At 40.6% G+C, this 27819-nt stretch overlaps 1 protein-coding gene and 1 pseudogene across 4 annotated transcripts in view; one reads left to right on the plus strand and one right to left on the minus strand.

Moving 5' to 3' along the window:
- Nucleotides 1-2574: 2574 nt before the first annotated feature.
- Nucleotides 2575-3128, minus strand: LOC132211337 (heterogeneous nuclear ribonucleoprotein A1-like; annotated as a pseudogene).
- A 14925-nt stretch (nucleotides 3129-18053) lies between these two features.
- KLHDC10 (kelch domain containing 10) overlaps nucleotides 18054-27819 on the plus strand; it is a 52116-nt gene continuing 42350 nt past the window's right edge. The window contains exon 1 of one of the 4 annotated variants that reach the window (XM_059711788.1): nucleotides 18054-18347. In XM_059711788.1, coding sequence (XP_059567771.1) covers nucleotides 18176-18347 — 172 coding nt within the window. In that variant the 5' untranslated portion in view covers nucleotides 18054-18175. The remainder of the gene's footprint in view (nucleotides 18348-27819) is intronic. The other 3 variants (XM_059711789.1, XM_059711790.1, XM_059711791.1) reach the window with 3 other exon arrangements.

The following is a 27819-nucleotide window of genomic DNA, read 5'->3' on the forward strand; positions in this document are numbered from 1 at the left end:
AGCTTATTTCTTCTCTCCTTAGGTAGCTTAAGTTTGTCAGCAAACATTATCATCACTTTGCAAAATTTGAATATGAGCTGAGAATTAATCAATCTTCCTATATGATAAAAGGGTAAAATGCAAATTGTCCCCTCCACCGGGAGTTCTGCAGCAGTTCTGCAGGGGGTGGGCTGGCCAGGGGGAGGGACCATGGGATCATGATTTGATTCCTAGTCAGGGCACATGCCTAGGTTTTGGTCTCAATCCCCCTGTGGGGGGTGTGCAGGAGGCACCCAATCAATGATTCTCTCTCATTGATGTTTCTATCTCTCTCTCCCTCTCCCTTCCTCTCTGAAATCAATTAAAAAAAAAAGAAAGAAGATTGCAAAATGTTTTATTTGTTGGATTTGGGTGACAGGCTCATGAGGATTCATTATATTATTCTTTCTACTATTGAGATGTTTGACAATATCATAATAAAAAGCAAAATAAGCTCAAAATAATACATTATCTTGAATACCCTCTCAAGTTCCTGGAACCTTTCTTGCTTTATAGTACTTATTTGGCAAAACCTCAATCACAGTTAAGTTCACGTCTCCTGCACCCAGTCAACTGAATATGAAAGAAAAATGCACGACACGCTAATTTATTTCTATACTAGAGGCATGGTGCACGAAATTCATGCACTCATGGCGGGGGTCCCTCAGCCCAGCCTGCACACTCTCGCTGTCCAGGAGCCCTTAGGCCCTGGGGAGCAGGCCTAAGCCATCATTCGGATATCCTTAGTGCTGCCGTGGAGGTGGGAGACGCTCCCGCCACTGCCGTTGCGCTTGCCAGTCTTGAGCCTGGCTTCTGGCTAAGCAGTGCTCCCTCTGTGGAAGCGCATTGACCACCAGGGGGCACCTCTTGCTTTGAGCGTTTGCCCCCTGGAGGTCAATGCAGGTCTTAGCAACCGGTCGTTTCACTGTTCGGTCAATTTGCATATTAGCTTTTATTATCTAGGATTTTTTACCTCAATGGGCCCTTAATTCTGCACATTAATCATACTACAGTTCTCTAGTCCAGTGGTCGCCAACTTTTTGGACCTTGCGGACAACCAGTGGTCCATGGACCACTGGTTGGCGACCACTGCCTAGTCCACTTCCTCTCCTACTTTCATACGTATTTTATACCTTTTTTCTTAAACCTTCAACACCTACACCTAGCTATTCTCCCTGTCTGCTGAGGGCTTTACTTCCTATTTCACTTTTTAAAAAATTAAAGCAGAAGAAAACTTCCACAAATTTCCACCACCACATCTATCCACTAGCATACAGAGTACTGAGAATTTCTTAACTCCCCACACTCCCATGGGAACAAACAGAAATCAGAGCCAGTTTAAGTTCAGTTGATCAATTGAACATGCTTTTGCAACCCAACAACTACCTGTTGATTCTGAAAATAAGCCAATCAGAAAGACTCACTTCAGTAAACATGCCCCTGAGTGCCAGCCAGTCAGCAATAGTTTCACCCAAGTTATCACTTCTACAATGATGTCAACAGAATTAGACTCCTGAAAGTTCACCAATCCCTGAATTACCCACTTTCTCAAAATCCAGTATGAGATTAGCAGTCTGGTTGGTCTGCTTGAAGCCATGCCTGACCCACATGGCTATGACTATCTCTAGTATAAGCAATAAATTCAGCTTTGTCTTTTTATTTCATACTAGAGGCCCAGTGTATGAAATTTGGGCACTGCGGGGGCGGGGGAGGGGCTGTCCCTCAGCCCAGCCTGCACCCTCTCTAATCTGGGACCCTTGTGGGATCAGGCCTAAACCGGCAGTCGGACAACCCTCTCATAATCCGGGACTGCTGGCTCCCAACCGCTCGCCTGCTTGCCAGCCTGATCACTCCCTAACCACTCCCCTGCCAGCCTGATTGATGCCTAACTGCTCATCTGCCAGCCCGATTGTCCCCAACTTCCCTCCCCTTCAGGCCTGGTCGCCCCTAACTGCCCTCCCCTGCTGGCCTGGTCACCCCCAACTGCCCTCCCTTGCAGGCCTGGTCGCCCCCAACTACCCTCTCCTGCTGGCCTGGTCACCCCTAACTGCCCTCCCCTGCTGGCCTGATCACCCACAACTGCCCTCCCCTGCCGGCCATCTTGTGGCTGTGCGCGCCGCCATCTTTGAGGGTGGGGCAGTCAATTAGCATATTCCCTCCTTATTGGCTGTGGGCACTGCCATCTTTGCAATGGTGTGAGGGTCAATTAGCATATTCCCTCTTTATTAGATAGGCTATTGAGTGGTTGTCTTATCATTCTCTGATAGTACTTTACCTTCCCCCCTGTTACTATAGATCAGTAGTTCTCAAGTGAGCACAGTTTTGCCTCCCAGGGGCTATTGGCAATTTCTGGAGACATTCTTGATACCTGGGGTGATGGTAGAGGTCAGTGATGCTGCAAAACATTTTAACACAATGCACAGGATAGTCCTCCCTCCCCAACAAAGAAGTACCTCTCCCAAAATGTCAAAAGTGTGGAAATTGAGAAACCCTGCTATACTCTGTGTTCCTCTCTAAGGCCAACCTTATACACTAGACCTAACAATCCCCTCTTGCCTACTCAAGGACATTGGCCAAGTTCTCCCCTCTACTGAATGTTCCCATCAGCATCAAGATGTTATTTCTGCCACTCACAGTAGGGTCTTTCTGTACGACAGTCTTGTTTACAGGGTCATGGTCATCAAAGGTTACAAAAGCAAAGCCTCTCTTTTTGCCACTGCCTCGGTCAGTCACGATTTCAATCCCTTTAATTTCCCCATAAAATCCAGAATAATCTCTTAGGTGATGTTCTTCAGTGTCTTCTTCAATACCACCAACTAAAATCTTTCCCACAGTTGTGTGGGCACCAGGTTTTTGAGACTCTTCTCTTGAGACAGCCCTCTCTGGTTCCACAACTCTCCATCCACCTCTTCCACAGTGGCATGGTGACACACCCAAAGCCTCTGGAGCACTTGGTTTGGTCTGGAGCACTCTCTTCACCACGCAGTCTGCGAATGTCCCCATTGTTCGACATGGCTCCTCAGACTCTCTTTGGTAGTTTCAAAGCTCAACCCCCCGATAAAGAGCTTCTGCAGCTGCTCCAGCTCTTTGGGAGACTCTGACTTAGACATGAGGACTGCGGAGGGGGGACTCCAACGATGCTTACTCAGCAGAGTCCACCAGCAGAAAGGCAAACCTAAGAGGTCTTCACTCCTCATGTTTCCACCAAAGGTGACAGAAGAATGGCTGCAGCTTAAAAAAGAATTTAAAAGTCCTGTTCAAAAATAATAACACATCCAAGATATGTTGTATAAAAGAAAAGCCATCCGCAGTATGCATTCTGTATAATCCCATTTATGTAACAAACGAAAATAGTATAGCTGTATAGGTCCACATAAGTGTATGTAAATACAGAGAAAAAGATCTGGAAGGACAGGCACCAAACTGTCTTTTGGAGTGGAAAGTAGGACCAGGTGGAGAGTGACGGGGAGATTTTTACTTTTTCTATTTATTCCTCTACTAGAGTCCTGGTGCACAAAATTTGTGTACAGCGGGGGGGGGGGGTTCCCTCCCCAGCCTGCACCCTCTCCAATCCAGGACCCCTCAGGGGATGCCTGACTGCCAGTTGGGATTGGGCCTAAATCGGCAGTTGGACATCCCTCTCACAATCCTGGACTGCTGGCTCCTAATCACTCACCTGCTTGCCTGCCTGCCTGATCACCCCTAACTGCCCCCCGCCTGCCAGCCTGATCGCCCCTCACTGCCTCTGCATGCCAGCCTGATAGTCCCTAACTGACCCCCCTGCTGGCCTGGTCACCCCTTACTGCCCCCCACTGCTGGCCTGGTTGCCCCCCAACTCCCCCCCCCCCACCAGCCTGGTCGCCCCATGCAGCCTGCTTGTTCAGTTGTTTGGTCGTCCCTCACTAACCCCCTTGCCGGCCTGATCGTAGGCAGCCATCTTGTGAGGGCGTGAAGGTCAATTTGCATATTACCTCATTATTATATAGGATTTACGGATGATTACATAATACAGACATAGTCATCATTTTAAAAATTAAAATTGAATTTAAAGACATAGTGGTGTAGTTACCCATATGGCTATTGGACTAATCTTGGGACTATTACAACTTTATATATTATTATTTTTAAAATATATTTTTATTGATTTCAGAGAGGAAAGAAGAGGGAGAGAGAGGTAGAAACATCAATGAGAGAGAATCATTGATTGGCTGCATCCTGCACGCCCCCTACTGGGGATCGAGCCCACAACTCAGGCATGTGCCCTTGACTGGAATCAAACCTGGAACCCTTCAGTCTGTAGGCCAACACTTTATCCACTGAGCCAAACCACTAGGGAACAAGTTTATATTTTATTATATTATTTTACCTCTCCCAGCTGAGTAATTAAAAAGCATTTCTGCCCTAGCTGGTTTGGCTCAGTGGATAGAGCGTTGGCCTGTGGACTAAAGGGTCTCAGGTTTGATTCCAGCCAGGGGCACATGCCCAGGTTGTGGGCTCGATCCCCTCCCCCAGTGGGGGATGTGCAGGAGGCAGCCAATCAATGATTCTCTCTCATCCTTGATGTTTCTAGCTCCCTCCCTGCCTCTCTGAAATCAATTTTTTTAAAAAAGCATTTCTTAAGAATCTACTTTGTATAGTAAATATTACATTGGAATTTAACTTTACGGTTTGCATCTATATCTTACAACTCTATAGGTAGTATATTAATTAGAATGTTATTGACTTCCCGTTAGAAAACTAATTTAACTTAAGCAAGATGGAGAATTTGGTAGAACCATATTTCTTAAAATTGAGTAATGTTCATTTCACCTTTTAATTTTGTTCATCTTGTTTTAAACAGAAAAAGAGGCTCCTCAATGTTGACAAGTTATTTTTATCAAAATGTTATTTAAATGCATAAATTATTTATAAGCTTATTATGCTTACAGTGCTTATAAAACATAAAATAAAATAAGCTTATAAGTTAAATAACCATAAACTCAAAACATCATATTAGTGACATTAATTTACTCTGATGAATGATGTTGCTTTGCTAAACTACAATTACCAATGTTGGGGAAAAATAGAAAAATGTGTCCCCATTTAGTTTCTCTATTTAATCTGCTTGTGCAATTTAGTTTTAATAATATTAACACATGCAGAGAGTGCCTGTTCATTTAAGCTTGTTAGACCAAAAATGCAAAATGATATTAATAATTTCAAGGCCCTGTTTACTTGTTTGAGATAATTGGATGTTATACTTCACAAATGTTTGCCAGAGAGCATTCCTCTAACGTCAATTTAACGAGATGTCACTTGATAGTTTCATAAAACTGTCTTGTTCCCTTGTAGTTAAGTTAGTGTTACATAAAGCCGCATCAAATGAGTATAGAAGCCAGTTATTATTGGAATTGGGAACAGGAAAAAAAATCTGAACTTCAAGTTCAATATTGCAGATGTTGAAAAAAAAGTGTCTAGTTTTAACCCAGAACTTTCTATTAGATTATTGGAGGAAATAAATAAACAAATGACTCATTCACATAACTTTAAAAATGTGGGACCAGCCCTAACTGGTTTGGCTCAGTGGATGGAGCGTCGGCTTGTGGACTGAATGGTCCCAGGTTCAATTCTGGTCAGGGGCATGTACCTTGGTTGCGGGCACATCCCCAGGAGGGGGGGTGCTGGAGGCAGCTGATCGATGTTTCTCTCTCATCGATGTTTCTGACCCTCTGTCCCTCTCCCTTCCTCTCTGTAAAGAATCAATAAAATATATTTAAAAAAATAAAAATGTGGGACCGTTGTTCAGTTTTAAAAAATAAACTTCCACTTTTCATTGAACTTGGCGCATTAGGACCACTACGAAACTTGATTGGGATTTCCTGCTGTGACATCATGCAGCCTTCATTTGGTATGAGTGCATGTTTACATGTTATATGGAGCCTCTGTCCTCTTCTCATTAGCCTGCAAAAACTAATGTAATATATTACTGTGTCACATCATGTCATTTTCCAGATGTCAAGTATAAAAAAAAACTTATTAAATAACAATAAACTACAGTTGACTTCTGTTTTAATCTTTTGGCCATAAAACACCACTACGCGAGCACTGTTATTATAATTGATGGTTGTAAGATTACGTGGCTTAGTGCTGGGGCCGTGCTACATTTAAATCGCAGCCCAAACAAGAATGTCAACCTTTCATCGTATTGCTCTTACACGTGCACCCTGTGGCATGACAGATGTCTATGTGGCCGGTAGAAGATATTTCGGAGGAGAGTTCTTTGCGCTGAGCTGCTGTCTATAGCAGGTTCACCCATGCGATCGGGCAGCCTCCAGCGCAAATCCTCAACCCAGTCACTGCTGTGACCTTTGAAAACAAATCTGACCATGTCACCTCTCTGCTTCAGGACTGCCATGGCTCCTCAATCCGTTAGGATTCAACCTAAGCTCCTCGATGAGGCTTGCCTTTACAATGTCATCTCAGAGTTGTTTAATTCCTTCTCTACTCTGGGATGAAATCTTGGTTTTACCTTTGCAAGGCCCAAGGTCTTTTAAAAAAAATGTTTTTATTGATTTTCAGAGAAAAGGAACGAAGTGGGTGGGGGGGGAGAGAGAGAGAGAGAGAGAGAGAGAGAGAGAGAGAGAGAGAGAGAGAGAATTGATGTGAGAGAAAAACATCAATGGGTTGCCTCCCATACACACCCTGACCTAGGATAGAACTTGAAGCCTGGGCATGTGGCCTGACTGGAATCGAATGGGTGACCTTCTGGTGCAAGGGATGACACTCAACCGACTGAGCCACAGCCACACCAGACAGGGCCAAGGTCTTTTTTCTAAATATCAAAGGCAAAGTCAGTCTTCAAGTCCAGAGTTACACAAAGAAATGTGGAAGCTTTGAACTTAGTTTATTTTATTTAAGTGGGGGTGTGAGAGGGGAAAAGAATTGCCTTCAAAATTTCCATATCCATTTCTTAGACAAGGTTCAAGTTACCAGACTTCTGGGATCCTAACCCTTTGCGAAACACATTAGTTGCCTGCTCTAATGCAAATCAAATGCCTGCCTGACAATCATGAGAGAGTTTAAATGCTCTCTAGTTCAAGCAGTCCTCCAGAACATGGCCTTTTAACTTGAACACCTACAGGCAAGGTGTTTCAAGATAATCCTGGTCCCTTTGCACCCCCACCCTCACTTTAAAAAATATATATATTTTTATTAATTTCAGAGAGGAAGGGAGAGAGATAGAAACATCAACGATGAGAGGGAATCATTGATTGGCTGCTTCCTGCACGCTCCCTATTGGGGATTGAGCCCGCTACCTGGGCATGGCCCCTTACTGGAATCAAACTCGGGACCCTTCAGTCCGAAGGCTGATGCTCTATTCACTGAGCCAAACCAGCTAGGGCCCCACTTTTTTACATTAAAAGACTTTTATATTAAAAGACTTTAGGTTGCCAAAACCGGTTTGGCTCAGTGGATAGAGCGTCGGCCTGTGGACTGAAAGGTCCCAGGTTCGATCCCAGTCAAGGGCATGTACCTGGGTTGCGGGCACATCCCCAGTAGGAGATGTGCTGGAGGCAGCTGATCGATGTTTCTCTCTCATCGATATTTCTAACTCTCTATCTCTCTCCCTTCCTCTCTGTAAAAAATCAATAAAATATATTTAAAAAAATAAAAATAAAAAAATAAATAAAAGACTTTAGGTTGCTCTGTCTGTGGCCTCCTCTCTGTCTCACTGCTTCATTAATAAACTCCTTTCACTTTAAACTCTAAAAATAAAATAAAAAATATTATTTTTTAGAGCAGTTTTAGGTTCACAGCAAAACTGACTGGAAAGTAGAGTTCACATCTAGCCAGTCTCCCCCACCATCAATATCCTGCAACAGAGTTGTACCTTTATTACAACGGCTAAACCAACTTTAATACATCATTTACCAAAGTTCATTAGGTATCATTCTTAGGTGTATATTCTATGGGTTTGAAAAACATAATGACATTATCCATCTTTACAGTTTCATACGGAATAGTTTCATTGTCCCCCAAATCCCCCATTCTTTAATAATTTATCCCTTCCTTTCCCCAAACTCCTGGCAACCACTGATCTTATTACTATCTCCATAGTTTTGCCTTTCCAGAATGTCATATAGTTGGAATTATACAGTATGTTGCCTTTTAAGAGTGGTTTCTTTCATTTATATATATATATTATATACATATATATTATATATATATGCGCCTAAGCAACAGTCCAAACTTTCGATTGTTCGACTGTTTGACCAGTAGCTATGATGCACACTGACCACCAGGGGGCAGACGCTCAATGCACAGGCATGGAAACATGGAACAGACTGATGAATCTCAGAGGGAAGGGGGAAGGGGGAGGGCAAGGAGAGATTAACAAAAGATCTTATATGCATACTAGAGGCCTGGTGCATGAGGGGTCTCTCAGCCTGGCCTTCAGGGGTTGGGCCAAATCTGTGCACCGGGCCTCCGACATCCCCCAAGGGGTCCTGGATTGAGAGAGGGCACAGGCCAGGCTGAGGGACCCCACCGGTGCACAAATCCGTGCACCAGGCCTCTAGTATGATTGTAAGTTTCCTCCATGCTTTTCAATGATTTGATAGCTCATTTCTTTTTAGTATTGAATAATATTACATTGTATGGATATACTACAGTTTATCTATTCATGCACTGTAGAGCATTTTAATTGCTTCCAAGTTTTGGAAATTATGAATAAAGCTGCTATAAATATCTGTGTACAGGTTTTTGTGTGGACACAAGTTTTCAACTCCTTTGGATAAATACTAAGGAGCATGACTGCTTTATTGTATGGTAAGTGTATGTTTAGTATTGCAAGAAACTGCCAAACTGTCTTCCAAAATGGTTGCACCATTTTGCATTCCCACCAGCAATGAATGATACTCCTGTTGCTCTGCATCCTTGTCAGCACTTGGTGTTGTCTGTGTTTTGGATTTTAACCATTTTAATAGATATGTAGTGGTATTTTATTATTGTTTTAGCTTTCAATTCCCTAATGACACATGCTGCTGAACATCTTTTCACTACCCAAATATCTCTTTTGGTGAGGTATGTGTTCGCTCTTTGGCCTATTTTTAAATTGAGTTATTGTTTTCTTATTGTTGAGTTTTAAGACATCATTTTTATATCTTGGTTAAAAGTCCTTCCTCAGATAAGTCTTTTGTAAATATTTTCTTTCAATCTGTGGCCTATGTTACCTGCCCTAATGTTGATCAAATACCTGCTTGAACATTGTGAGAGGGGAGCTTAAAGTTTCTATAGCTCATCCAGTCCTCCTTCCAACTTGCATACCTAGAGGCAAGGTATTTTAAACCTTTCTGATCCCTTTGTAATCCTCATTTTTTCTTGTACTCATATTTTTATTTTCCCACTGTATTTCATTTTAATATGACTAGTTATACTCACTAAACTGATTTCATGACTTAATGTTTCAAAAATACGATGGTAGGTCCCTAGCCAATTTAGCTCAGTGTATAGAGAGCCAGTCTGCAGACTGAAGGGTCCCAGTCCGGTCAAGGGCACATGCCCAAGTTGCGGGCTTGATCCCAGGTAGGGGTCATGCAGGGGGCAGCCAATCAATGATTCTCTCGCATCATTGATGCTTCTCTCTCTCTCTCTCTCTCTCTCCCTTTCTCTCTGAAATCAGTAAAAATATATTTTAAAAAATTACCAAAAATATACTATGATAGGTTAATCTGCCCATTTTATTTTTATTTAAAAATATCTTTGTAATATATTTTTTATTGATTTTTTACAGAGAGGAAGGGAGAGAGATAGAGAGTTAGAAACATCGATGAGAGAGAAACATCGATCAGCTGCCTCTTGCACATCTCCTACTGGGGATGTGCCCGCAACCAAGGTACATGCCCTTGACCGAAATCAAACCTGGGACCTTTCAGTTCGCAGGCCGACGCTCTGTCCACTGAGCCAAACCAGTTTTGGCTAAAAATATCTTTCTAAATTGAATTCAGAGAGAGAGGAAGGGAGAGGGGGAGAGAGAGAAAGATCAATTTGTACATTATTTATACATTCATTGGTTGATTCTTATATGTGCTGTAATTTGGGATCGAACCCCCAAGCTTGGACTATTGGGATGATGCTCTAACCAGCAGAGCCACCTGGCCAGGGCTAAGCTGCCATTTAAAGAGTCAGTACACATGGAAGTGTCTAGTTCACAACAGGTGACGCCTCATTTTTCTTTTTCTTTTCCTTGGGCAGCCAAACTTAACTTGAGCTACAATTTATGTTTTGCATTTCTATGACATCTATATGCGTAATGCTTATGTGTGTAATGATTACATGTATAAATGCTTATGCTTTTCATAATTAAGTAAACTAAAGACTCGTTACTTTGGGCTTCTCCATATCAATGCTAATTTGATCTGGGCTGATGATAAGCAGTTAGTCACATTTGACTCTTCACCAAGGAATTTATATGATCCTGAGTCATATTTAATCTACAACAAACTAACCAACGGCCCAAGAAGTAAACATTTTTAAAGGATTGCTATACATTGATTGCTAACATGTAAACATGACCCTACATTTACATAAAACAGTATACTTTTCCATGTATTTTTGCATATGCTACTTCATTGACCTCTCACAATAATTCTCAGTTGCAGCTAAAACAGAAGATATTACTCACATTTTGCACTTGATGAAACTGGGGTGCAGAGGGTTAAACTTGTGTTCTCACCCTGGCTGTACATGGGAATAACGCAGGGAACTTTGAAAAGATGGCCAATGCGCAAGCTCCAGAGATTCTGATCCAAATGGTCTGGATGGAGCTGAACATCAGTATTTTCCAAAATGTCCTCAGGTTAGTCCAATGTGCAGGGAGAGTTGAAAGCCACTGGGTCACACAGTGCTGAGTTTAAGATGCCAATTTGACAAATAAAACTAGATTTCATAATATAGCAAGTGCTTTTTTTTTAAAAAAAATATGCTTTATTGATTTTTTACAGAGAGGAAGGGAGAGGGATAGAGAGTTAGAAACATCGATGAGAGAGAAACATCGATCAGCCGCCTCCTGCACACCTGCTACTGGGGATGTGCCCACAACCCAGGTACATGCCCTTGACCGGAATCGAACCTGGGACCTTTCAGTCCGCAGGCCATGCTCTACCCACTGATCCAAATGGGTCAGGGCTAGTAAGTGCTTTTTACCACTCCCCCAATCCTCTACTTCCCCACTTTGCAAGTGGTCATGATAGAATCTCTGTGGGAAAACAATTCTGGAAATTCATTTGAATCACTGTATGTACTCAGCATTTATAAAATAAAATTCCCTTGGAATATTCCCAATACAGACTTCTTGCTAATTCCGACTGCCTTTCCCCCTGAGTTAGTGTGAACTGAGAGTTCTTATTGCTCCTCACGCTGTGTTCTTAGGTAAGCACCAGGAGAGTGGAGGTGGTCCTGCTGTCTTAAGGCATTATCATTGTCCGTTCTTTTTTCTTTTTCTTTTTTTATTAAATACATTTTTATTGACTTTAGAGAGAGAGGAAGGGAGCGAGCGGGAGAGAGAGCTAGATGGCGTCTCAATTTCCTGCACGCCCCCTACTGGGGATTGAGCGGGAAAGCCAGGCATGTGCCCTGACCGGGAATCAACAGGTGACCTTGGCGCGTGGGACGATACTCAACCAACGGAGCCACACTCACCAGGGCATGACAGCCCATTCTTAACCATTTCATTATGCATTTAAAAAGCAAAGAGATTGTATGCTCTATCCTTGATATCATTATCACGCCTAAGAAATATAACATTAATTTCCTAATAGTTTCTGATGACCTTTCCAAATTCAAATATTTTCCAATTCTCCTGAAATTATCTTTTATGTTTACTTGTTCAAGAGAACTACATACAATTTGTTGTAAATTCCCTTTAATCTGGAATTGCTTTTTAAAGAACTATTAAAAACACTTTTTATAAAGGAAAAATTTAAACTATAAAAGAAAGTAGTGCAATTAACTCCAAGTACCCCATCACCCAGCTATACTAAGCATCAACTCTTGGCCATCCTTTCCTGGATTATTTTGAAGCAAATCCTAGACATTATAGCATTTTACCTGTAAATATTTCAGTATGCATGTGCTCTGACTGGGACTTGAACTCTGACCTTCTGGTTCATAGGTCAGCGCTCATCTACTAAGCCAAACCAGCCAGGCTGTTTTTCTATTTTATTTTTTATTTAACTGATTCCATTAAAATTGGTATTTATATTAAAATAGCTCTTTTAAAAAAATATATCCACAATACCTAAAAAAAAAAAATTAACAATGATTCCATTAAAAAAACAGTTGGCTCATTCTAATCAAAAAGCAAACAAGACCAAACACTACATTTGATTGAGATAGCTCTTAAAACTATTAATCTGTTGATTCTCTTTTCCTCGAAATATAATGTTGAAGAAAATAGGCTGCTTGTTTTACAGCTTTCCACATTATATATTTGGGAGGTTACATCCTCAAGATACCATTGAACATATTTTCTGTCCCCTTTATTTTTTGTAAACTGGTAGTTAACACTAATGGTTTGATATTATTCAGATTTTTTTTTTGTAAGACTCCTTCAAAGACGATTATGTGTACTTCTGTCAGCAGACACATAATGTCTGGTTGTTTCTTTTTGTTATGCTAGGAGCTATTGATTATCATTGCCTAGATCTATTATTTCATTAGGGGTTACCACCATCCCATTTTGTTTTTGTGTTAGTTCATTTTGTTTTTTTTTGTTATTTATTTATTTATTTATTTTAATTAAATTTTTATTGTTCAGATTATTACAGTTGTTCCTCTCCCCCCCCATAGCTCTCCTACACCCAGTTCCCACCCCACCCTCTGCCCTCACACCTCCCACTGTCCTCATCCATAGGTGTACGATTTTTGTCCAGTCTCTTCCTGCACCCCCCACACCCCTTTCCCCCACAAGAATTGTCAGTCCACTCCCTTTCCATGCCCCTGGTTCTATTATAATCACCAGATTACTCTGTTCATCAGATTTTTATTCACTTGATTTTTAGATTTACTTGTTGATATGTATTTGCTGTTCATAATTTTTATCTTTACCTTTTTCTTCTTCCTTTTCTTAAAGAATACCTTTCAGCATTTCATATAATACTGGTTTGGTGGTGATGAACTCCTTTAGCTTTTTCTTATCTGTGAAGCTCTTTATCTGACCTTCAGTTCTGAATGATAGCTTTGCTGGATAAAGTAATCTTGGTTGTAGGTTCTTGCTATTCATCACTTTGAATATTTCTTGCCACTCTCTTCTGGCCTGCATGGTTTCTGTTGAGAAATCAGCTGACAGTTGTATGGGTATTCCCTTGTAGGTAACTGACTGTCTTTCTCTTGCTGCTTTTAAGATTCTCTGTCTTTTGCTCTTGGCATTTCAATTATGATGTGTCTTGGTGTGGTCCTCTTTGGATTCCTTTTGTTTGGGGTTCTCTGTGTATCCTGGACTTGTAAGTCTATTTCTTTCACCAGGTAGGGGAACTTTTCTGTCATTTCTTCAAATAGGTTTTCAATATCTTGCCCTCTCTCTTCTTCTGGCACCCCTATAATTCGGATGTTGGTATGCTTGAAGTTGTCCCAGAGGCTCCTTACACTATCTTCATATTTTTGGATTCATTTTCATTTTGCTTTTCCGGTTGGGTATTTTTTGTTTCTTTGTATTTCAAATCTTTGACTTGATTCTTGGGATCCTCTTGTCTGCTGTTGGATCTCTGTATATTATTCTTTATTTCAGTCAGTGTATGCTTAATTTCTAGTTGGTCTTTTTTCATATCCTCCAGGGTCTCACTAAATTTATCGGCGGTTTCCATAAAATTCTTGAAAAACCTTATAACCGTGGTTTTGAACTCTATATCCAGTCGTTTGCTTTCCTCCATTTCTGTGACCTGTTTCTTTGTCTCTGCATTTTGGCTGCTTCCCTGTGTTGGTAGAGTGGCTTTGTGTGCTAGGTGTCCTATAGGGCCCAGTGGCTCAGCCTCCCCAATTACCTGAGGTGGACACTCTTGGTGCACCCCTTTGTGGGCTTTGTGCACAGTCTTGTTGTAGTCTTGTTGTAGTTAAACCTTGATTGTTGTAGTTATCACTGGGATGAATTGACCTCCAGGCCAATTGGTTATGAGAATCGGCTGTGTCTGCAGTGGGAGAACTTCTGTGCTGAAGACACCCTTCTGGGGCAAGACTTGCTTCAGTGGGGCTTTGGTGCTCACTGAGTCTGCCCCCTGAGTGTGTCCCTTATGGACCTGAGGAGTTGTATTCTGGATGGTCCCACTCTGATCACTGGGTACACTGGCTCTTGGATCTAAGGAGGTGCTAATTTAGCCACTGCCTGAGGCTACCCAACAGGAGCTATGAAGAGATCTGCAGATTCTCCTTCCTTTTTGGGGGGTTTGGAGGTGCCCAGATGAGGCCCAGATGTGAAGCAATGCAAGCTGCTGTGGGGCCTTGGGCCTTCTCTTGGAAGTTCTGGGTCTGTCTGGCCCAGCTGCAAATTTGTTAGGTAATTTTCAGATTGCAAAGGACCAGGGCATTCATATGCAAAAGCCTCTGCTGCAGCCTGGGTGGGGCGGGGTCTCAGGGAATCAACAGGGCGGAGCAAGCAGCTGTGGCTGATGGTCAGCCCTGCCCTAAGGGGCCCGCATCTCAGTGTCCCGGAAATTGCTGCAAGCACCTCTGAGGGAAAACCGCCCACAAATTCCAAGTTCTGCCTGCTGCCAGACCGTCCAGTTTCTCCCCGTATGAGTCCTGGCTCCCCAGAGACTTCCCGGAACTGGAGTTCAGAGCAGTCGGGAGCTTGTGACTCCCTCCCGATTCAAAAAGACAGCCGTGTCCTCAGGTACCAGCCCCTTTCCGCTCACTCGAGCCTCCGTACCTCTGCACTTTACTTCCGTAGCTCCTCTGAGTCCAGTGTGCTTTTCTCTTTCCTTCTAGTTGTAGAATTTCCACTCAGCCAGCCTTCCTGTGGTTCTGGATGATGTCTGTTTTGTCTTTTCATTGTATTTTTGAAGTTGTTGTGGGAGGCAGCAATTTCCGGTGTTTACCTATACCGCCATCTTGGTTTTTCCCATTTTGTTTTTCATGATATTGACTTATACTGACGAGACTAGGCTGGATATTGTGGAGACGGTCCCCCTGAATTTGATTGTTTCACATGTCATTTAACTTGTTCCTTTCCCCCCTGAAAGTTCCTGTAAGTGGATGTTATAGGTTAAATCTTGATTAGATTGAAGTTAATATTGTTGGCATTATTACTTCATAGGCAATATTGTGTGCTTGCTATTACATTGTGTTAGCGGGTACATATTGTCTGTGTGCACTTATTTTGAAGGTCCCTCTCCAAATCATGTCAATACCCAGCAAAGTGTACTCACATTCTATGCTAAAAGAATTTGGCTCTAACCTTTAAAAAAACTTTTAAAATAATGTAATGCTTTAAATTTAGTCAAGAATAAATCTTTCATTTTGTTTCTGAAATTTAACATTGACATATACATAAAACTATGAGATAATTTTCAGTTGTTTGTTAATATAATCTTATTTTTCTAGACTATTTTTTCCTTTTTATTATGAAGACCTGCTAATATATACAAAGGTAGACAGAACAGTATAATGACAATTCTCATGTACTCATCACCCAGATTCAGCTAATGGTTAATGTTCTTTCATCTAGCTCCCCATCCACTTCTCCCTTTCTATATTATTAAATTTTTAAAAAATGAGATATAACTTACATGCCATAAAATTCACCCTTTCAAGTGTACACCTCAGTGGTTTAAATATATTAACAAAGTTGTACAACCATTACAGTACAATGATTTTTAGTGTATTCACAGTTATACAACCTTCACAAGTTTCCTTTTAACCTACACATCTTTCCCTCCAGATCGTTTTCCTTTGCAATTTATTTGTTGAAGAAACTTGTTTGTTTATCCTGTAGAATTTCAATAATCTGAATTTTGCTGTTTGTATCTCTGCAGCATTTTTTAAAAAATATACCACTGTAGCATTTCCCCTCGTCCTATGTATTTTCTATAAATTGGTAGTTAGATAGAGACATGTGATGAGATTAAGATTCAATTTTTTCCTACAAGACACTTCATTGTATCTTTATGTTGTAGAGACACAAGTCTCATCTTTCATTTTGTGATGCTAGGATGGTTAATGCTCAATGGGTTGATTTCTGAATTCATCAGGGGCTGCAAAATGGTGACATTCTATCATTCACTCTTTATTTACTTGGAATAGGTACTTCTAGAAAAATAAAATTTACTTTATCTGCTATTTGGTTACTCTTTAGAAAAGTAACATTTACTAAATTTGGTTTTTATATTTTAGAGCCATAAACGTTTTTTTCCAGGTCTCCAGTATTTTCGTAAGCAGTGTGTTATAGTGCTTAATGGGTAAAATACCTGGCGACAGGGACTGAAGTAGAATAATAAGAAGATGGAATTAGTGGCCCATGAAATTTGCACCAAGATGTATGCATCCTCAGCTCTAGCCCATTTTCTTTCTTTCTTTTTTTTAAAATATATTTTATTGATTCTTTACAGAGAAGAAAGGAGAGGGATAGAGAGTTAGGAACATCCATCAGCTGCCTCCTGCACACCCCCCACTGGGGATGTTCCCACAACCAAGGTACATGCCCTTGACCGAAATCAAACCTGGGACCTTTCAGTCTGCAGGCCAACGCTCTGTCCACTGAGCCAAACCAGTCAGGGCGCACATTTTCTTTTTTTCTCTGCATCACATGAGGTTCTCTCATATGAAGCAGTACACACACACACACACACACACACACACACACACCATCAGGGAGAAAACCTTGAAAAGTTTTGTTTCCTTTGCGCAATTTATAAGCCTTTCCCTCATCGTAGATAGACATCAGTGAACAATCTGTATTTTCCCACTTTGCACCGCGCCCAGTAAGTTCAAAGCCACATTTTCTGTTTAATTTTGGAACAATAGGCATTTCTGACCCGTACATCTACACTTTTCTTCGATCTCGATCTTCCATTAACTGTTCCTGTCTTTAAGCTGATTAACATTTTCTAGGAGCAGAAGGTGTTTGATGGAACAAAAACGTTTACATAGCCATCGGCAGCTATGAAATTACCTTTTTCTTGGCCCTCTATTCTCGGCTGGGTGTTACTTTAAAAAAAAATCTTTACTAACGTAATGATCCAGAGCAGGTTTCTCATTGGGGAGGCGAGAGGGGCGTCTTAATTCGTGTTACTATAATTACCGGCGAGCTGGAACATTTTTCCATGTTTGCAAAGCAGGTTTAAAATGGTTTGCTCGGGACGTGGCTTATAGTGAATTAGGGAGTTGTCGGTCCACTGAAAGACAAGAGAAATGGAACCCGGGAATCCCTCCTTACATTTAAGTTTTGCCTCCGCCCTTGAATTCCCCCCCCCCCCCCAAAAGAGCCCTTTCTGTGTGTCATAGGCCAGGGAAAGGGATCTCCGTCGGTAAAGCTGGAGGAGTACGGTCTGCACCTACGTATATGTGCATATCCAGTGGTTCTCAACCTTCTGGCCCTTTAAATAGTTCCTCATGTTGTGACCGAACCATAAAATTATTTTCGTTGCTACTTCATAACGATAATGTTGCTACTGTTATGAATCGTAATGTAAATATCTGATATGCAGGATGGTCTTAGGCGACCCCTGTGAAAGGGTTGTTCGACCGCCAAAGGGGTCTCGACCCACAGGTTGAGAACCGCTGGATGCTAATCGATCTTCCTCCAGGACTAGCCGGCGCCGGCACTCCCCCCAGGCGTGGCCTCGCTCACTCGGCCTTTGATTGGCCCGCCTGCCCCCGCAGGCGTCGCCGCGGATTGGCTTCCGCGGTGGGTGCGCGCGAGGAGCGGCTGCTTCTGCCTTACTCAGACCCCACTTTTTCCAACCATAGCTATGGTTACCACGTCTCTCCCCGCCTCCCTCCACCTGCCAAGAAGACGGCCGGCCATTGGCTGCCTGTCACGAAGTCAGCCAGTCATTGGTCACTGGAGAAACCGGGCGCTCCCCCTTCCCTGTCTCCTGGGTCTCTAGAGGAGCCCTGCAAGGAGGCTCGGCTAGTGCTGCCGGGCCAAGGGCTGCCGGGACCGGGCTGCGGCAATCGCTAGCGGGTCATGTCGGCCGCCCAGGGCTGGGACAGGAACCGCAGGAGGGGAGGAGGCGCCGCGAGCAATGGTGGCGGCGGCGGAGGTAGCGGGGCCGGCGGGGGCAGTGGGGGCAGCGGGGGTCGGGGGACTGGCCAGCTCAACCGCTTCGTGCAACTCTCCGGACGGCCGCACCTGCCAGGTGAGTCGTGGGACGGGGTCCCGTGGCCCTGACAGCTCGCGGGCGCGGCGGGCAGGTGGCTGCTACCTTTGCTTTTCTCCCTGGCTTTCTTTCCCTTGAGAGGAGGAAAGGCAGGCCCCACACATCTCCGAGGGGCCGGGGCTTAGAGAAAAGGAAAGGTGAGGTCAGGGAGGGAACAGGAGCACACGGGGAGGTGGGGGGGGGGGGGTATTTTTGCTCTGTTCAAAAGCTTTGTGCTGAGAGTTGTGTTTTCTTTTCAAAGGAGAGCCCGCTGTCTCACTGACATCCCCAAATGTTTCGCTCACTCGGTTCCTAGTCTCGTCCTTCCCCGCAGTTTGATCTTGTAAAAGAAAGACACTGGCTTCTGGCTGTGGACATTGTCTTTTCAAGGGGTGCTAAATTGAGGAGAGAAGAGGGAAGAGCATTCCAAAGAGTAATTTTTGTAAAAACCATCTGGAGTGTGTAGAAAAAAAAAAAAGTTAGGCATTCTGAACCAAGAAAGGGGGGGTAGGCGTGGAGTGGAGGGGTTGTTGGGAGGTGGGTGGGAAACAGAAGAACCAAGAGATTCAGGGAAAACTAGTTACATTATTCATGTTTTAGAATGTCCAGAGGCAGAATGGATAGTGTGGCTGGATTTTTAAGGGAAGAAAACGAAGATCAAGAACATACTGACAAAATTGTGCCGTGTCTGCTCTATAAAAAACAGCTGGCTAAGAATTGGAAAAATGTACCCAGTGTGACTATTTTTCACGTTTTGGCCCACAATTCCATCTCCTCCATCCAGTTCAGATGCCTTAAAAAACAAAGACAAGTCCAGTTGATCTGTATGTCCAAGACCATTGTGAAACTATACATTTATAAGTAAATGATCAGCGTCGTAGCAGGAGGGGCAGGGAATTAAATGCCACATAGAAGGTCAAATATGAACTGGGCAAGCTTTCTTTTTACCACGAAGAGAACTCTCAGGATGATGTGTTAATCATGCACCGTGTTTTGTGTGTGAATACTGTTGAAGTTGGTTTTATCAGTGATACATGTAGCTGATGGATTTTGAGAGCATGATGGTTTTTGAATTGTGTTTATTACCGTGCCTTGTACTTTTACGTAGTCGAAAATTGTTATTTGATTCATTTGAAGGTAACAAAGGGATATATGCAATGAGAGTTGCTTCTGTCTGTGATACAGTTATTGATGTGTGGCAGAGATACATGTTAGCCCATTCTTAATGCGCCATTGAAATGAACATTGAAGTACTATTAAATGGTCAAGTGTGTAATGTACCAGGAGTTGGTTTTGAGTTGATAGTATCAGATTGGGTATTTTGCAATCACTAAATGGTATGTGATTTTTCTTTGAAAACAGGAGTCCTTTTTTTCCCTCACCCCCAGTTAATAACAGATACTTACATTTTTGTGTGCTGACACATTAGAAGATAAGTCTCTTACCAAAACCTATCGCCGGCTTGCCCTTTACTACTGAAATCTTTAGGTCTTTGATCTTAGATTAATTATATCATGGGCTTCATAGAGACATTTCCGGGCTTCAAGAACCTGGTCGATGCACTTCCTCACTGCCACCACTTGGTGGCAGTGGAAGCCATGATTTCTGATAAGGGGCCTCAGTGTGGAGCTATTATTTCTGTATTCCCTCAGCACCAAAGGCCAAGAAAGGCTGTTTGTCCAGAGGTAAAGATAAACGTGTTTAAACTGTGAGAATTCAGGCTTTGGGATCATCAGCCTCTTTCTTTTTCTCATCCTTTCTTCCCCAAGTAGGCAGCCTCTGTCTTTTCTTTATTCTCAGAATTGGAACATCTGATATCGCAATATATACTTTGAAATTCTTTCACACCAATGCTTTCTTTTCCTAAGTATTGCATTTAAGCTCACCCTCCCCCCTTATTTTGAGATGTTTGAAAAGATTTTAGGTGATGGGGAGGGATAGAAATGTCTAGGCCTGTTTTGTGGCTGAACCTGGAGGTAAAAAATAAACAAATAAATAGAGGTTTAAGTTTTTGCAGCTAATGTTCTCTTTCCTTTGCATCTAACCCCATTTTTCATTTTTCATCCTTTTCTACAAAGATTTCCAGATTCTGAGCACCCAGATCCCTTCCTTACGTTTTGTGCATCTCCCCTCCATCTCTCTCTCAGTGAAACAAAACTGAACCATCTGGTCTTCCTGGAGCATCTCCCTTTCAGTGATAGCACCCTGACCCACGTTGTGATGCAAATTTGAAATTTGGGCATCCTCTTTAACATTTTCTTTTTCCTTGCATTTCGGGTATAATCAGTTACAAAGTCCTATTTGTTGTATTTCTGCCCTAACTCCGGTCCATGCTGCTATCATCTATCACTTAGGTCTCCTGCAGTAGCTTTCTAAGCAGTCTTCTGATTCTACTCTTGCCCGCAATTCGTAAGCATGCTGATCTTCTGCTAGCACACGTCTGTTCCCATGTCTGTTTACACCCCTTTGCTAGCTTTTCATTGCTTTTAGGATAAGGCAGAAATCCTTAATATGGCCTAAAAGGCACTACACAGTTTGTAGTTAACTCTCTAGTTAATTCTACATCATACGGTCTTGCCCTTTGATCTTTTCCCACTTCCTCAGACATATCATGCTCCCTTCTGCCATGGAGCCATTGCACCCGCTCTCCCATCATTCAGGAACCCTCTTGCTCTCCATTTTCTCTCTCTCTTTATTTTTACTTTTTCTTCCATTGGATCTCAGCTTGATCACACTGCTTTTTCAGGGAAGTCTTCTCAGACCTTCTGATTTATTCTTTTCTCCCTATACACACTCATAGCACCATGTGGTTACTGGGTATACCTTCCATTTGTGTGTGATTCCTTGGTATGCATGAATTGATACTCTACACACACACACTGTGTCCCAAAAATGTATACACACTTTGGCTACCATTATTAATTCCAGTGGATTAAATCTGAAAACAAAGAAACATCAATTGAGCTATCAGCTGTTAAAATGTGTATACCTTTTTAGGGAACACACCTGTATATATACCCACTTCAAGTGACATATGTATATACACATAATTACTTACATACATATATATTCTTAAATTCTAAATTAACACTTTGGCATGTGTAAGCAGTTAGTTTCTTGTGAATTCAATTTGATTGATTTGGTTCATTCCTCTAGAGCAGGGAGGGGAACCTTTTTTCTGCCAAGGGCCATTTGATATTTATAACATCATTTGAAGGCCATACAAAATTATCAACTTAAAAATGAGCCTGTGGTCAAACATTTAATTAACTCACCCCTAATGCCTTGGCAGGGCCAGACCAAATGATTTTGAGGGCCTTCTACAGCCCTTGAGCCAGACATTCCCCACCCCTGCCCTGTAGGCTCCACTGACTCTGGACAAATGGATAAAAATCAAGTTCTGAAACATAAAAATAGTGGACTAGACTCTCCATAGTGACAGTACAAGTGATATTTTGTGAAACCTTGTTTGAGCAGCCTCTTCTTTTTGCTGTCTCTTAAAATAGAGTAGTGACTGTTTGCCCCATAGGCCAAGGAATTTCATAGCTTCTTGGTCCTGGATTTTTACTAACTCATCATCTCCATACACGCAAGGAATAGGGAACAGATCTTTTTGTAGAGGAGATGCAGTGGTAGAGCTCTGAAGCAAGGAAATGATGGGGATAATGGAACCCAAGTTAAGATTAATTGTGAGTTTGATTAAATACCATGTACAGTATTAGCTGGGGAAACAGTTAAAACATTGGTAATGTAGGAATTAGAAAATGGATTAAAAAAGGAGGAGGGAAAATGTAACAATTGGTAAAGCTGGGTAAAAATACTGAAATCTTAAGGTTTTAAAATGTGATATATGTTTGTGATATAAAACCCAAATGTTGCAAAAGAGCATGTGTTAAAAAGCAAGTTTTCCTTCTAGTTTTGATTTCAGCTAATTGGCTTCCTTCCTAGAAGCAACCAGTGATAAATTTTTTTTGTGTATCCTTGCCAGAGAGATGTGGGGTTGGGAGGAGAGGAGGGAGGATGGTAGCATTTCTTTGTTTGGCTGGGCATTTAAAATGTATACAGTTGTGCTAATGCAAATGATGATACAATGAATATTCTTGTGCATATATAATTTTGTACATTGAGTGAGTCTGTCTTTAGGATATATTCCTAGAAGTTCAATTGCAGGTCAAAGGATATATACTATTTAAATTTTTTTCCTATTTTTGTTGTTGTTGTTTGTACTATTTAAATTTTGATAGATTTTGTCAAATTGCCCTCCACAGAGGCAGTACCAGTTTATGTTCCACTATTATTGTTGGAGTATTGACTTTCCATACCCTTGGTATCAGAGTAGGTTATCAAACTTCTTTAAATTGCCAGTGTAATAGGTATTTTTTTCATCTTTTCAATAGGTATAAGAACCATATTTGTTTCCTTTATTTATAGCATTTGCTTATATTTTTTATTCATCTGGATATGTATTTTTTGTTCATTTTTCTATTGGCATGTTTAATCCTGTTTGTGGGAACTCTGTTCTTAGGAAATGTTTTTGAGGTCTTTGCTACATGTTGCACACATTTTTCACAGTTTGTCACTTGGCTTTTGACTTTGTTTAATAGTGTATAACTTTAAAAGAAATGAAAAAATTTTTATAGTTGTAATTATCAGTCACTTTTGGATTTTAAGTTTTGTGTTATAAGATAGGTCTTCTCTATTTCAACATTATTTCTAACTAAAATTAAAATTCTTGTTTTTCCCTCCTGATACTTTTATAATTTTATTTTTAAGTTAAATACACGTATCCATACAAAATATAAGTTGTGTAGAGTATAGAGATGTATAGGAATCCAACTTCACTTTTCTTCCAGGTGGCTACCCCCTTATCACAGTACTGAAATATTGTCTATAGGTGTACTTAGTTCCTACATATAATTTTGGTTTCTACTGGACTTTTATTGTTTCATTGATTAGTTTACCTATTTATACCTAATGACTTCATTCTTTGATTATAGTCCTCTCTCATTCTACTTCCCAGGGATATTCTTGCTTGTTTATTTTTCCATAAAACTTAAAATTAGTTTATCAAGCTACCCTACCCTATCCTGTTAGTATTTTTATTGGTACTGCATTATATTTATAGATTGATTTAGATATAATTGACATCTACTTGAGGTTCAATCTTCTGTTCAAGAACAGGGTACATATTCATTTTTTATTGTTCAAGTTTTCTTTTGCATCCCTCAATAAGATTTAAATTTTTTTCATATGGACCTTTCACATTTCTTGTTTTGTTTATTCCTTGGTATTTTCTCTCTTTTTGTTGTTGTTGTAAATGGAGTTTCTACTTCTATTATGTCTTTTATCTTGTTTGAATATAGGAATGCTATTAATTTCTGAGTATTAATTTGTACATAGATACCTTTGGAATTATAATACTTTCTGTAAATAGTAATAAAAAGATAGTTGTTGCCCTGACCAGTATGGCTCATTTGGTTGGGTGTCCTCCTGTGCATGAAGAGGTTGCCAGTTTATTTATTTTTAAAAATATGTTTTATTGATTTTTAAAGAGAGTGTAGGAAGAGGGATTGAGAGATAGAAACATCGATGAGAGAGGAACATTATCAATCAGGTGACTCCTGCACGCCCCTACTGGGGATTGAGCCTGCAACCTGGCCAGGTGCCCCGACCAGGAATCAAACAAGTGACCTCTTGGTTTCTGGGTCAGCATTAAAAAAGCAAACCCCACCAGCTGGGCCAAGAGGTTGCCGATTTAATTCCGGGTCAGGGCACATGCCCAGGACTTGATCCCTGGTAGGAGGGGGCATACAGGGGTGGCCAAGAGATGTTTTGCTCCCACATAGATGTTTCTTTCTCCCCTCTCTCTCCTCTTTCTAAAAATCAATTTTAAAAAAATCTTTAAGAAAAAATAAGAGAGTTGTTTTCCTTGGGTTTTATAGTTAAATAATTATAAAATTATCAAATAAAGATATTTTATCTCCTTAACAATTTTAAAACTTATTTCTTTCTTTTATCAAATTGATTTGTCTAGTACTTTCCAAAAATATTAAACAATAAGATAGTAGTGGATCTTTGTCTTATTCTTTTTTTAAAAAAAATATATTTTATTGATTTTTTACAGAGAGGAAGGGAGAGAGATAGTTAGTAACATCGATGAGAGAGAAACATGGATCAGCTGCCTCCTGCACATCTCCTACTGGGGATGTGCCCGCAACCCAGGTACATGCCCTTGACTGGAATCGAACCTGGGACCTTTCAGTCCGCAGGCTGACGCTCTATCCACTGAGCCAAACCGGTTTCGGCATGTCTTATTCTTGACTTCAGTGGCATATTGTTAGTGTTTTCCTATTAAATTTTGGCCTGACTTTAGATTAAAGTATACATATTTATCATGTGAAAGTAGTCAGCTGTTACCATTTTATTCAGATTTTTTAATATGGAAGTAAATTTTGTCAAAGGCCTTTTCAGCCCCTATGAGGACTAAGGTAATTTTTCTCATTTGATCTAATATTGTAGTGAATTGTACTAATAGATTTACTATTACTGGACCATCCTCATATTCCTTAATCCATTCACTCTGTCGTTCTGTTTTATCTATATATTCTATATATATAAAAGCCTAAGCAACCGTTTGTCCAGTAGCTATGACATGCACTGACCACCAGGGGGAAGACACTCAATGCAAAGCATGGAAACATGGAACCAGACTGATGAATCTCAGAGGGAAGTGGGGAGTGGGGAAGGTGGGAAGAGATTAACCAAAGATCTTACATGCATAGCAGAGGCTCAATCCGTGCACCGGTGGGGTCCCTTGGCCTGGCCTGCAGGGATCTGCCAAAACTAGCAGTCTGACATCCCCCAAGGGGTCCCAGATTGCGAGAGGGCTCAGGCCAGGCTGAGGGACCCCATTGGTGCACGAATCCATGCACTGGGCCTCTAGTTTTAAATATATTGCTTGGTTCTGTTTGCTAAACTTTATTCAGAAATTTTGCATTTCTCCTCATAAGCTAAATTGCTTGTAGTTTTCTGTGTTTTTTTCTTTGTTGAATTATGCCACTTGCATAAAAACAACTTCAAACTTTTCTTTCTTTTTCTATGCTTTTTTTCCCCCTTTTCTTTCACTCTCTGGTTAAATGGTATTAAAGTTAAAGGTTTGGTTGAATTGCCCATGAAATTATTTGACCTTGAGTATTTTGTGGAGATAGTAGCTCTTTGGCAAGATCTCTACTTCTATGATACTTTAATTGCTTAAGTTTTATATCTTTTGGGGGAAGCTTTGATAATTTATATTACTAGTATCCTAGAAAAGAATCTATTTCATCCAAGTTTTCAAAATTATTTGTGTGAAGTTGAGCAAGATATCATTTTATGAGTTAAAAAAAATTCTTGTGTCTTTGATTACATTTTCACTTTACTCACTATCACTTCTTATTTTGTACATGTGAGGCCTTGCCCCTTTTTCTTGTTTAGAGCCAGCTCTCGGATTTTTAAAATTAGTTCTCTTTTTTTATTTATTAATTTTTTCTTTCATTGTTTTAAATCCTTCCTTTAGTTTTTGTTTTGTGATTGTTTTTCTCTCTTCTTATGTTGGATGCTTAATGTTCTTTTCATTCTTTCCAGGTATTTAAATTATGATTTCTTTTGTATGGTGCTATAGTTGTGTCCTGTGGGTTATAGTTGTAGTTATTTTATAAATGGTTTGCAATTCCATTTTTGATTTGTTTTCTATAGCACAAGAGTACTTAACCCTTTTAAACTTTTTCTGAACATTTCCATTTATATTTTAATAGATTTATTGAGATATAATTCACATACCATCCAACTTACCATGTAAAGTGTACAATTTAGATATGTGCAATTTTATTTTATTTATTTTTTAAATATTATTTTTATTTCAGAGAGAAAGGGAGAGGGAAAGAAAGATAAAAACATCAATGATGAGAGAGAATCATTGATTGGCTGCCTCCTGAAGGCCTCCCCGACTGGGGATTGAGCCAGCAACCCAGGCATATGCCCTTGACCGGAATCGAACCCGGGACCCTTCAGTCCGCAGGCCAATGCTCTATCCACTGAGCAATACCAGCTAGGGTAGATATGTGTAATTTTAAAACATTTTTCATCAGTCCAAAAAGAACCCCCATATCTTTTAGCTGTCACTTCCTTATCCTCCTGCCCACCTCCTACCTCCCTCCCTCCCCAGCCTTAAGCAACTAGTAATCTATTTTTTGTCTCTATAGATTTCCCTATTTATCATATGAATGGAGTCATATATTATATGATCCTTTGTGACTGCATTCTTTCACTTTGTATAATGTTTTCAAAGTTCATCACAAGTATCAGTATTTCATTCCTTTTGTTGGCTAAATAATATTCCATTGTATGGATATGCCATATTTTATTTATCCATTTATCCATTGATGGACATTTACATTGTTTCCACTTTTGGGCTATTATGAATTATGGTGCTATTAAGATTTGTGTACAGATTTCTGTGTAGACATATGTTTTTATTTCTCAGGTATATATCTAGGAGTAGAATTGTTTAGTCATATGGTAATTCTATGCATGTTTAACCATTTGAGGAACTGCCAATCTGTTTTCCAAAACAGCTGGAATTTTATATTCCTACCACCAGTGTTATGAGGATTCCAATTTCTCCACATCCTTGTCAATATTTGCTGTTATCTGACTTTTTCAACCATCCTAGTGGATATGAAGTGGCATCTTATTGTAGTTTTTTTATTTGCATTTATGTGATGACTGATAATGTTGAACATCTTTTTTCTTTCTTCTTTCTTTTCCAGATCCTCTCTCTCTCTCTCTATATATATATCTATATATCTATATATCTATATATCTATATATCTATATCTATATCATCTATATCTATATCTATATCTATATCTATATCTATATCTAGATAGATATACATATAATTGATTTCAGAGAGGAAGGGAGAGGGATAGAGAGATAAAAACATTAGTGATGAGAAAGAATCAATGACCGGCTGCCTCATGCTCGCCCCCTATTAGGGATCGAGTCTGCAACCCAGGCATGTGCCCTGACTGGGAATTTAACTGGTGACCACCTGGTTCATAGGTCGATGTTCAACCACTAAACCACATCCGGCTGGGCTTTTCCAGATTTTTTGAGATGTAATTGACATTGAGCATCTTTTCACGTGCTTGTTGACTAGTTCTATGTCTTCTTTGGAGAAATGTCGGTTAGATCCTTTGCTAATTTTTAATTGGATTACTTGTCTTTTTTATTATTGAACTGTAAGGGCTCTTTATATATTCAAGAGATAAGTCCCTTATCAGATACATGATTTGTAAATATTTTTCCCATGTCTTTCCATGTTCTTTTTTTTTTTTTTAAATATATTTTATTGATTTTTTACAGAAAGGAAGGGAGAGAGATAGAGAGCCAGAAACATCGATGAGAGAGAAACATCGATCAGCTGCCTCCT

This window comes from Myotis daubentonii, chromosome 10 (genome assembly GCF_963259705.1).
Source record: "Myotis daubentonii chromosome 10, mMyoDau2.1, whole genome shotgun sequence".
In the NCBI taxonomy this organism is placed as follows: domain Eukaryota; kingdom Metazoa; phylum Chordata; class Mammalia; order Chiroptera; family Vespertilionidae; genus Myotis; species Myotis daubentonii.